A 12,509-nucleotide genomic window follows, 5' to 3' on the forward strand; every position below is an offset into this window, starting at 1 on the left:
ATGGTGAGGGTGTGTCGAGAGCACGGTGGCTGTTGCAGGAGAGCAACGAGCCCCTGCTGCCCGTGTCACCAGAGGAGGTGCAGCGGGTGCCGAGAGAGCTGCAGACGGACGAGTAGACCATAGTGAGGGTGTGTCGAGAGCACGGTGGCTGTTGCAGGAGAGCAACGAGCCCCTGCTGCCTGTGTCACCAGAGGAGGTGCAGCGGGTGCTGAGAGAGCTGCAGACGGACGAGCAGACCATGGTGAGGGCGGTCGAGGCGCTGCAGGAGTGGGCGAGTCAGCAGCAGCACCTGCCACGGGTCTCGGGTGAGCGGTCGAGCGTCCTCCAGGTACATTGTGACTCGAGCGCGGACGAGAAAATATGCTGGAACGGACTCGTACTGTCCACAGACCCGAGGCTGCTGCGAGGACTCTGGCTGCGACGCAAGTGCAGCCTGGAGAGGACCAAGGAGGCTGTGGAGAGGTACTATGCCGCACGCTCTCTCGTGCCCGAGGTGTTCAGCAGCAGGGACCCAACCAGCCCTGCGTTACAAACTGCGGCAAAATACCTGCAAGTATCTCCTCGTCCCACTCCATGCCGATTCAAACTTCCTATCATTCAATCACTTCATTCTTCACAAACCCATACTCTGTTTACTGGTTATTATTCTTGGGTCATTAGTTAAGAACTGCAGTGATAAACAGCTAAAGTACATTTCAAAAACTGAATGATTAGGCTTTTATGAACGAATCAGGCCACCACTGCACATATTGCCATATCATGTACAATATTGATAGAAAGAGGAAGATGTACGAATTCTTGAAAATAAACTCATTTTTGATCCACCTCCCAAAATCTGCAGGCTGAACATACCCACACACCACCGAGGTGACTACAGCCAGATTTCTTTAATTTTTAAGTGTTTCCTGTTGTATACTCGAGGCGAAACCCTTCCGTCCATTTAAAGGCACTAGAGAGAGGGGGATGTCAATATGTAAAAGGACCACTAGGCAGCTTTGGATGCAATATTTGATGTCATGTTCAGTTCGCATAAACACTTACCTAAAGTGATTACACAAATGATTCAAAATAATATAAAGTCTAGGTAATACAAACTTATCATCAACTGACTTCAAAATAGAACCATATTAAACTAATAAAACTATTTTATACATAACAACATACCCTGCAAATGGAAATGCTATTAATAATCGGTGCTGAAGCGGCGACACATTGTGATGGCGATGGGACCAAGTGTAGTTTTGTGCTCACTAATAACTGGTAATGAGTGCTATGTTGTGTAATGAGTGGCTTAGTGACTAAGTGCATGGTGTGGGCTCATCCACAACATCCATGATAAATTGACGGTGGGATTGTACTGTGCTGCAGACACTATGTGGCCATGCCTCACCTCACGCCGAGCTTGACCGCAGTCATAGTGTTCCGGTACACTGGTGCTCCCGGCTGGGAGTTCGACCCCATGCTCATGTTCAAGCTGGTGTTCATGGTGAGCGAGGTGCGGCTCCGGGAGTGCTTCGCGCAAGGCGAAGAAATCGTCATGGACATGAGCAACTTTACTCTGGGCCACATCACCCGCGTATCGCCGTCCATGATGAAGAAAGTCGAGCTGTGCGGCATGGTGAGCTCCCGCCACGAGCGCATTTCAGGAGACTGCAGTTACAAGAACATATTACCATACACCGCCTAGTGTATTTGTGTTGGTAAGATGGGATGATAAGCGCGACGATTGCTTCAGCTTCTAGTGCGGCATCGCCTCTAAGCACAAGGTTCACAACTAGCAAGCAGTTTTCTCATTGCGCCTAGGATAACTGTAAAATTTGAGCTGTTAATGTAACATTAGGTGTAATGCAAGTCCCTTAAGTCTGCCCTGGTTGTTTTGTGCCTACAAATTACTCTGATAACTCACTTTTTAGCTATTTAAACTCATCTAAAAATACAGTTAAAAAACTTAATCTAGAATCAAAAGTATTTTTCGGCTCTCAGAAAGTTATTAAATGCTCTTCGTAAATAGATCTCACTCGAATATCCTGAGTAGTTTTCAGTTTCTCCTGCAGCTCTGCACACTGTGCATGTGCCCAGGTAGGCGGGGGCCTTAACTTACTGCAGGTGTCTCATTATTGCACTCGAGCATTCGGGTGCGGGAGGCGACCTGAAGTACTCTGAGCATTCATGTCATCCCCATGGTTAGGGCGAATGCTGTCTCGCAAGGACAGTGCTGGAGCTGTGGTCTGCTCAGTTCATTCACCCTTCCTGGGAATAGGGGGTTCCTGATTCGTCTCTCCTCTTGCATGTCAACTATGAAATATATACGATTTTCATGATTCTAACACACCCAATAGATAAAAAATTCCAAAAATGCTGCATGATGCTAGACAAACAACATACCATACTGGCTTTGCAACTCTTTCAAATGTGTGCAGTGATTGAGTGTTTAATTGAAAAATTCGTCATGAGAATTATGATTAGCGATGTATGGTAATTGTTGGATGTGTTGATGTTTCATACAATTTTTTTTATTTAGTTACAACACATATTTATTTGGTATGAAAGAGAGAAAAATCACATTGGCTTCTACCTAAAATTACTTGTTCAGTAATTTATATGATTTATTATTTGGTTTGAATCAAGTGTGTTGTACATGAACAGCAACCTACAGTAACTACAAATGCAGATTTAAATAGTTACTCAAAGGGTAGAATTTGATTGATTCATACTGATCAGATCTGGCTGCTGAAATGCAGCTTAAAATTGACTATTATGGTGTGGTTATGACACACATAAAAAAATAAATAAAATTAGGCACTACTGTGTCATGTTGAACTTTAAGTGAATTTTACCATTTGAAGCAGAGTAAAGGTTTTTCTGTTATTTAAGTTTCAATGAAAACACACCTTCCAGACGGTTTAACTCATGTGACTTTATGTTCGGCAAAATAGAAATATCTTTTAAATATTGATAATCATAAAAGGTAAACTTACGGTTGCTCAGTCTGGTAAAACACAAGAGGTTACAAACAAGACCTCTGGCCTCGGGTGTTGTAATGTAGGCTACCTATGTATTTTATTTAATTGTAATTATTTTAAATTAATAAGTTTTCAGTTTAATTTCTCAATTTTTTTTCTTCAAATGAACATACTTCTAACGTACTGATAGTGTGTTTTACACCTCAAAACATGATAGCATCAGTAAATTGTGTACACAAAATAGCCTATCTTTGCGGCCGTTGTGCTGGTCCAGTCCTTATTTCACGCACAAACCTATTAGTACAAAAGTTCACTACAACATCTGTGCACAGTTTTTAATTTGATTTTGAACGTCGATTTTAAACAGTTTTCCATCTCTCGAAGATGCTCCTACACGTAGGATGCCCAACGCAACTGGATGAAAATACTTTCTGTACAGATGTTCTAAATCCCACGATGCAACGGGCCGAACGTTTCAAATGCTCCATTGTTTGATATTTGAAATGCTGCGTTGCCGGGGCCGTGGCCAATCACATCATGCCATCCAGAAAGCCCCGCAGAGAACAAAACGGTCTATTAAAAATAAACCAGACGTAAAATAAATACGCCGAAAGAAATTTCTGGCTTTAAATTCACATAAAAATAGTTTAAAAACCAAAACATCGCTAAATATTAGCGTTATTTAAAAAGTAAACAGTCTGTTTCCTTCTTGTTGATGCTAAGAGACGGTGTTTACAACTGACGTCGTCCCAAGTGTTCCCTTCGCTCGCACAGGTCGTTATGTCCCCTCGTCGCCTCACCAGGGTGGGGGGAGTAGTTCGCGGCTTGAGGAGTCCTGCTGCGCTTGGGACGTCTTTGCGGGAAGCGGGCTCCGGGTGACGCGCAGCGATGCGGAACGCGGCAGTCAAGCTTCAGACCTGTACCAGGCAAGTTGTGTGTCGCGCCTCGCAAGTGAACAGTTCCGCCGGCAACTGAGCAGCTCCGCCCTCACCGGGCCACCACCTCTACCGATCCAGCTCCCTGCCAGCCACGTGGCGACGTCACGACCCCGAGGATCTCCGCTCTACCTGTGAACTGGCCCACAGGGTCTAAACTTAGGCTAGTTGGCGCCCTCAGCAACGGCAACATCGTAGCAGGGACCGGTAGGGCGATACAACGTATGTAAATACAGTTTAAAAAGTCACTAGAAACCTGTACTAGTACAGCAGGGGTGCCCACAAGGAGGGGTAACGACGCAGACTGCGTCATTAAAATTTCAGGGGGGGGGGGGGGTGGTTAAAAGACGAGAAAAATTTATATATTATGTTTATATATTATGTACATAATTATAGCTTCTAATGTGAAAATACGTTTCTGGTGCTTTGATAATTGAAAGGGATCTTGTAAATCAAATTGGCAACCCCGCACTTTCCTCAACAAAAGCAGTTTGACATCTGTCAGTTCAGGATGGAAATATTACCTGATATGACCAAAATTATTATTATAAAATCAGTTTTAATTAATGAAAAATGTGATTAAATATAATACTAAAAAGTATATTATAAAATAATTGAGTAAATCATTGAGAAAATGGCATAAAAAATTTCGGGGGGGGGGGGGGGAGGGGCCGCATCATTAGGTTGGGGGGGGAGGGGGTGAGTCATAGTGTTTAGGGGGGGTGGGCACCTCTGAGTACAGTGTAGCATATAGGTATTGTTTATCCAAATTTTTACACAAATATGGAATATAAGATCTATTTACTTTGATAACAGCAGGGCAATAAAAAATACAACCAAAAACTGATTAATTTAAAAGAGATGCATAGGAAACTATAACATTTCTATGCAGTGGTGGATCCAGGATTTTGGTTTGGGAGGGGCTTGACCCAGCTGAGGCTAGGCTTTATCAAGGCAAACACTAAAACAATAGTGGACCCACATGCTTTTGGAGGGGGCTTGAGCCCCTTAGCCCCCCCTCTGGATCCGCTACTGTTTCTATGTAAGTACTTGAACTTGATAATTATTAGTTTCATGAGGCAGTGTAAATAGACCAAGTCCATGTAGGGTTTTCGTAATGATTTGTTCCAGAAAGCATTTTCAGCGAGGATGAGGTCTCTACATTTCGTGCATGCTCCATCATTCGTGGACACACTGCTGACTCTTGTGAAGTCCGCCTTCGCACCGAAGCTGGCTAGCCGGGTGAGAACAGTTATTCAACTACTCGTCTTTTTTTCTGTTATAAATTTACTTCAAAGCTTTTTCCATATAGTAATCTGTTAGTTTATAAGTGTAGCAAAGGAGTAATTTGTTGTTGCTTTCCTCTCATAAAACTATAAATTTTTTGTTTAGATTTTTTTAGAGCTATTTTATTTACAACATTTGTTAATTCAAGAGTTTGAATAAAGTGAAATACAAGAGACTTAAGTTTTAGAAATTTTCGTACTGAAGCTACATATTCTAATTTGTTTGCCCACAATAAATTTTACATGAGATACCAGAGAGGAATATATTTGAGTAAGTTGACTCCAAACAACATTATGTCTGTCTGCGACACCCACAAACCTTTTACGTGGCCGGCGGGGCTGAGATGTTCCGAGCGATCGGCACACAACATGTTCCCCCAGTGTTCGACGCCTGGTAGAATCATCTTCTGTGACATCTTAAGGCCCCCACACACAATCAGTCCAGCTCTCAGTTCGGACTGCATTGAGGCCCTGTGCGTACACAATCAATCCAGGATCTCAATTCGGAACGAACGGTCCAAACTGATAGTTTGGAATGAACTGAAGCCTCACCCACACATGATCAGTCTTGTAGTTGCTGTTGCTGTAGGATGTATCATTTCATCGTAGAACACGGGAGAAACTTTGGATGTTGCAACTGCAGTTGCACTTTTAGTTAGAAAAAATTGAAAAAAAAAGTAAAGCAACCAAAGCGTATCAACAAAGATGACTGCCACGACACCAAGCCAATGGACTGGCGAGACGCTGTTCCCACACACGGCAGTTCGGACCGAGTGCTCTCGAGCCCACTGTCCGAGTTGACGGGAAGCCATCGGTTCATCGATCCACCAGTTCCAACGGATCAGTCCACCGTCCTTGCTCACACACGACAATTCCGACTTTTCATTTCCGACCGATAACAACCTGACGAGACGAGACTCGCTACAGCACCCTGGGGCGATGGTGGAAGGCAATTCCTCCTGACCCCATTCTGATTTTTACTATCTGAAGCCCTGGGGAGGTATAGATGGCCTGGATGTCGTAAGCGTCGTAGACTTGCTCCTGCGACACATTCAGCTACATAGCACAAATTTATTGCAACATGATTACCTTTATTGAGAGCATTTAAAAACTAAAGAGGATTTTTTTTTTGATTTTTGTGACCATGTAAGTTAAAAATATTTAAAAAAAAAAAAAAAAGGTCAGGTGTTTTTAATATCTTTAATTATTTATTATTTTGAAAACTGAACTGAAGGCAAGAAGACAGAGTCCTATTATGCAAATCTGTAATGGGATAGAATGGACAGCCCAGCCACAAGCTAGAAGTGGCGCATGTGTGTGAGGGTGTGTTGGCCCGGCAGATCCACGTCCACTCGAGAGGCTACGAGAAGCTGCATGAGCACATTCCCCCGCGGTTCCTGCCCCAGGAGTGCGGCGGCGAGGCGGGGCCCATCGCGCATATCTCAGGTACGCCCGCTCAACCTGAGCGGTGGGAGGAAGCTTTTTATCATACACAGGCTGAGTCTGAGTTTGACCAGCAGTCACGTGTAAATATACTGAAAACATGTACGACTCGCTCAGGTACGCCCGCTCAACCTGAGCGGTGGGAGGAAGCTTTTTATCATACACAGGCTGAGTCTGAGTTTGACCAGCAGTCACGTGTAAATATACTGAAAACATGTACGACTCGCTCAGGTACGCCCGCTCAACCTGAGCGGTGGGAGGAAGCTTTTTATCATACACAGGCTGAGTCTGAGTTTGACCAGCAGTCACGTGTAAATATACTGAAAACATGTACGACTCGCTCAGGTACGCCCGCTCAACCTGAGCGGTGGGAGGAAGCTTTTTATCATACACAGGCTGAGTCTGAGTTTGACCAGCAGTCACGTGTAAATATACTGAAAACATGTACGACTCGCTCAGGTACGCCCGCTCAACCTGAGCGGTGGGAGGAAGCTTTTTATCATACACAGGCTGAGTCTGAGTTTGACCAGCAGTCACGTGTAAATATACTGAAAACATGTACGACTCGCTCAGGTACGCCCGCTCAACCTGAGCGGTGGGAGGAAGCTTTTTATCATACACAGGCTGAGTCTGAGTTTGACCAGCAGTCACGTGTAAATATACTGAAAACATGTACGACTCGCTCAGGTACGCCCGCTCAACCTGAGCGGTGGGAGGAAGCTTTTTATCATACACAGGCTGAGTCTGAGTTTGACCAGCAGTCACGTGTAAATATACTGAAAACATGTACGACTCGCTCAGGTACGCCCGCTCAACCTGAGCGGTGGGAGGAAGCTTTTTATCATACACAGGCTGAGTCTGAGTTTGACCAGCAGTCACGTGTAAATATACTGAAAACATGTACGACTCGCTCAGGTACGCCCGCTCAACCTGAGCGGTGGGAGGAAGCTTTTTATCATACACAGGCTGAGTCTGAGTTTGACCAGCAGTCACGTGTAAATATACTGAAAACATGTACGACTCGCTCAGGTACGCCCGCTCAACCTGAGCGGTGGGAGGAAGCTTTTTATCATACACAGGCTGAGTCTGAGTTTGACCAGCAGTCACGTGTAAATATACTGAAAACATGTACGACTCGCTCAGGTACGCCCGCTCAACCTGAGCGGTGGGAGGAAGCTTTTTATCATACACAGGCTGAGTCTGAGTTTGACCAGCAGTCACGTGTAAATATACTGAAAACATGTACGACTCGCGGTCTTAAGTGCTTCCCACGACTGGCCCTTTGAAGTTACATTTGATCCAGACATTTATTGGGAAAAAAAAAAAAAAAAAAATTATGATGGAACGCCAAGCATCTGGATGACATCTAATTGAACAAAGTTATACTGTCAATGCCAATCTTGTTATTCAATGAAACTAATGTAATTAGAATAAATAATAACAACACCCTTATTTATTTGTGTCACAGAGGAACAAAACGATTTCTAAAGGTTGATTTTTAATATACATATCAAAATAAATGGAAAATCTTTAGAACTAAATAGTTTGACACCTGGTAGTTATGCAACACTCACAACACTAATGTTTTTATTGTAAGTGATGTACTCGACAATTAAGGTATTTCCAAGAACACTTTGAGCTAATAACTAAACTAAAATAACTGCATATTGTAATGAACAAACCATCCACGTTATTAAAAACCACAAGAGAAACATTTGTGGTCGCACCTTTATTTGTGAGGAAATAACTTGTCATAAAAAATGACTTGATAAATTAAAGTTGTTTTACTTTCCATACAGCAGTTCTCAAAATGAAGCACGTAAAATCTGCAGATTACTTTTTAAATGCGGAAGTTTTTAACAACTGCCCACACTTACATCAACATAAGCACAACTGCTAAGTGCCCGTCAATGCTATGTGATGTATGTGTTATGGCAGCAGTAAATGAGACACTGTTTCCATTCATTGTGACTTGTGATGTTGTGACCTACAGGATTAGAATGCATTCATCACACTTAAGTGCTTAATACTGTGAACTGTGGTACAGAGAGTACAATGCCCTTTAATTATTGAGTTATGTTTAATGGGAAGCTATTTCCTCACAAATACAGTGTGTGACATCTTTTTTTACTCTAATGGTGTTTTTATGACACATATGGTTTGGTCAGCATTCACGCTTATGTGCTTTAGTTATGCCTGCAATTATTTTAGTTTGATTATTAGTTCAATATTTTCTTTGAAATACCTTCAATCAGTACCTCTGATTTTAGGCAGCTGTTTCAAACCAAGTGTAGTGAGTGTTTCCCACCTGCCAGGCGTCAAAGTATTTCGTTCCAAATTTTATACTAGTCTTTCTTCGAAACGGCGGTGTAAAATGTAATAAAACAAGTTTTTTTTCTTTCATTACTTTTGACATATAGATTAATAATAAGCTTTTATAAAAAAAAATATTTTTTCTTTATGCCACAAATATTTTTGGGGGGAAAAATGTTACTGTAAATTAATTCAATTAAATAATTTTACTTTATGCACAATGTATAAATTTGATCAGTTAGACATCGTCACACGCATAGCGTTCCATTATAAAAACATTATTTATTGTTTTTGATAAGCGACTATTTCAGGTTAAACTTCAAAGGTGTATATCAATTTAGGGAAGCACTTCTTTGATATGTATTTTTCAAGGATCCTTTTGGCTATAGGGGCCTTCAGGAAGGTTTTGTGAAACAACAACTGACTCAAGCAGCTATTCCATGTTAAAATTATTTCCTGCCTCGAGCACAATTGTTATAAAATAATCCTTGTTAAGTACAGAGGTGCCAAGCTTGTCAAGAACCTCAGCCCTATTTTGCCGGGCCGGGGCTACTTACTCTTTTGGAGGCCCTCTCCAGGAAAATTTGAGAAAATACTATCCCAAATATTTTTAACCCAACCTGGAACTTATATTTCGACAATGGTTTTGCTAATTTTTCTTAAGATATTTTGATATTCTTTCGTAAATTATCTTCGGGTCAGTGTTATGAATTTCCGGTATAATTACATCATACGTGGCAATAAAATGTTTTTAAAGGTTTTTGTAATACGAAATCATGAATTGAAATAGGCATTGACCAGCACATTAAGTTAAAAGATAATAAAAATTAAATTTTCCAACTACCATTAATGCTCATATTTTAAACAGAACACTAGACAAACAAAAATAAATAAAAATGAAAAGTCCTGGTGCCCCCAACCTCAGCCAAGAGCAAGTTTTTCTCGCTTGCTGGATTCACATCTGCACTCGCTGTCATGTGGCGTATACACCCCTCCCCCCTTCCTCCTTGAAATTATAAACAATCTAAAACTGTCATCAACAAAAGGAAAGAAATTGAAAGCAAACAACGAACAAATCAGTGCACCATATAAATGTGCCTCTGTATTTTTCTCTGGCTCATCGCTGTTGGTAGTCATCTCACAATATTAATAATAATAATTAATAATAATAATATTTGTGACGTCACTCTGGAGCTAATTCACTCGTGAAGGTATCTTCCCTACCATATAGCATAGCGAGGAGGAAACATAAAGAAATGTTGAGATCTCGAACTATCACAGCTGTACGTATATCACGTAACACCCTCAGAGAATGTGGATCGCTGCAAACCTAGGATATATATTTTTTTTGAATTCCCGGCTCTTTTTTTTAATATAAATTGAAGACACTTAAAATTATCTTTAAGGTATCATTCTCTAAGCACCAAGAAAATTTTCACAGGAATATTTTTCTTCTTCCAATTCCCATCCGAGGACAGTTATGCCTAATATTAAAACATGGATTACCTGACTGTAACATCTGTACAGCTTTATACATGGTCGGTCACCCAAGCCGAATTCTTGACTACTCTACCGATATAATTACTTGACAATTTTGTAGCCACAATAAAAAATATGACATCGTCCGGGCCTGCGGCCCCTTTTAAGTCCGATATGCCACCGCCCAAACACCATCCAACCTCCATTCAAACCTCCCGCCTACCCGTGCGTACGTGTGCGTGCGTGTGTGCTCGCCCGGCAAGAGGGCGCTGTCGAGCCAGTGCGCCGCACCCTTAAAAACATAAGTATATATAATTGTGTTGTTTGATTTTATATTCCCTAAGTGCAATGTGACGGCAGATCGGCCGGGAGGTTATTATGTACTTTTATTTTTTTACTAATGTATTAAAATATCATAGTGTTTCCGGACATTCCCGAGGAAACCCGAAGCCAGAAAATAATTAAATTTAAATCTTAATAATTATAATTGATACAATCTTTTCTCTTCATTCAAAAATTGTTATATAATTTTCAATGCATTCTTGACATGTTAATTTAGTTTCCCGTGGCACGAATTCGCTAATAACTATTAACGGCAATTGTTTCGGCGGGAGGACGCCATGTTAGTCGAGCGAGCCATGACCTCAGCCCCAGTCTTCCACCATCAACGACCGAGAGCAGACGCATCAGCACTCCGGGGACCTCACCGCTTGTTTTCTCTGCCAAGTAATTCTGTTAACTTTAATTTCGTCTCAATCACTTTCTTTTAGTCCTCGGAGCTACTCTCGGTCGGGGGACTGTTTCATTAATTAGTTTACTACCAGTCTCGGTCTTTTTCCTCGTATTACGTAATTTAATATGTGACCACGTGGTGGCTTATCACCTATAAACTGATTCGTGCCGCGGGCGTTTTGTATAGTTTCAACCGTGTACGTGTGTGAGCGGAATTAGCGGAATAAATCAGGTGTGTGAATTTCACGTATTATTCTTTTATTTTCTATCTGTGTGACCACGTGGAGAGTGACGGCGTGTGGGACGCCTGAGAGCCCACTTCGTAGGGATAAGCGTGCCCGACGCTGAGAGCGGGCAGGAATTGGTGCTAGATGTTTTCAAGGGGGAATATCACGTCTCACATGGGCGACGTCACGCCCTGAGTTAGGAGTCTCACCGGGTCCACGTGCCGTACCACGTGGTGGCGCCCACTAACAATCCACCGTAAAGCCGACCGATCGAACCCCCCGCGTCAAATATATATCCTATCTGCAGTTTTATAGCAGTGTTTTCATTACTAAAATAAAAAGTATATTAGTTCGTAAATGTATTTTTGAGAGTTATACGTTAAAAACATCCTTAGTATAAATAATTTATTGTACGGACATATATTTTGTCATGGTCTGCACGCCACCACCAAATAAACTGGAAGCTATGTAATGCCAAAGTGTTCCTTGCAGACATGTGGTACCAGAAGCTGGTCAGCTGGCGCGACTGGTACAAGGAGCAGGAGTCCATCAAGGTGGACGAGAGCAAACGAGTAGGGAACCCCCCGTACAGCAGCGACATGTTTGGGCTGGAGGGCTCCTTCAGGAAACTCGACCTGGACTGATCGGCGCCCGGTTGCTTTGTCCGACTTCATCGGTGCGTGTGGTGCGTGAGTGGGGGTACACGCACGACACTTTGGACGATACGTCGTCGAAGAAATGTTCGGATAATCCTCTTGCTTCGAAGAATTCAGTGTGGATCCACGACATTAAAATTTGGTTTTTGAAAGAAAGAACTCTGGTCTCTAATTGCAGTTTAAAAATTAAAAAAAAAATACACTCTAAGGAGGTTTTGTTATGTTGCACATTGTGTGCAACTCATTGGTAGTTCATTTTTGTGTTATCTTTAAAAAAAGACACAGTTGGCTGTGATATTTATTTTGAATTGATGTATTGTTTTAAAATGTTGTGCGAATAAAAATATTATGCTATTGTTTTAGATACTTAACTTTACTGTAAATTGTTTGTATACAGAACTTAAAATACCTTCTTACATAAAGTAATTATATACTGTAAAGATTGTATTTTAATAACCACAATCTTAAAGAACAT

At 41.9% G+C, this 12,509-nt stretch overlaps 1 protein-coding gene across 1 annotated transcript in view; it reads left to right on the forward strand.

The window, feature by feature from the left end:
* The window catches only part of LOC134530144 (alpha-tocopherol transfer protein-like), a 37,225-nt gene extending 24,829 nt beyond the window's left edge, over positions 1-12,396 (forward strand). Inside the window, exons 3-8 of the mRNA XM_063364766.1 lie at positions 158-305; positions 390-549; positions 1,369-1,618; positions 5,030-5,140; positions 6,525-6,630; positions 11,871-12,396. Coding sequence (XP_063220836.1) covers positions 158-305; positions 390-549; positions 1,369-1,618; positions 5,030-5,140; positions 6,525-6,630; positions 11,871-12,022 — 927 coding nt within the window. The 3' untranslated portion in view covers positions 12,023-12,396. The remainder of the gene's footprint in view (positions 1-157; positions 306-389; positions 550-1,368; positions 1,619-5,029; positions 5,141-6,524; positions 6,631-11,870) is intronic.
* The last annotated feature ends 113 nt before the right edge of the window (positions 12,397-12,509 follow it).

Source organism: Bacillus rossius, chromosome 3 (assembly GCF_032445375.1).
Source record: "Bacillus rossius redtenbacheri isolate Brsri chromosome 3, Brsri_v3, whole genome shotgun sequence".
Lineage (NCBI taxonomy): Eukaryota > Metazoa > Arthropoda > Insecta > Phasmatodea > Bacillidae > Bacillus > Bacillus rossius.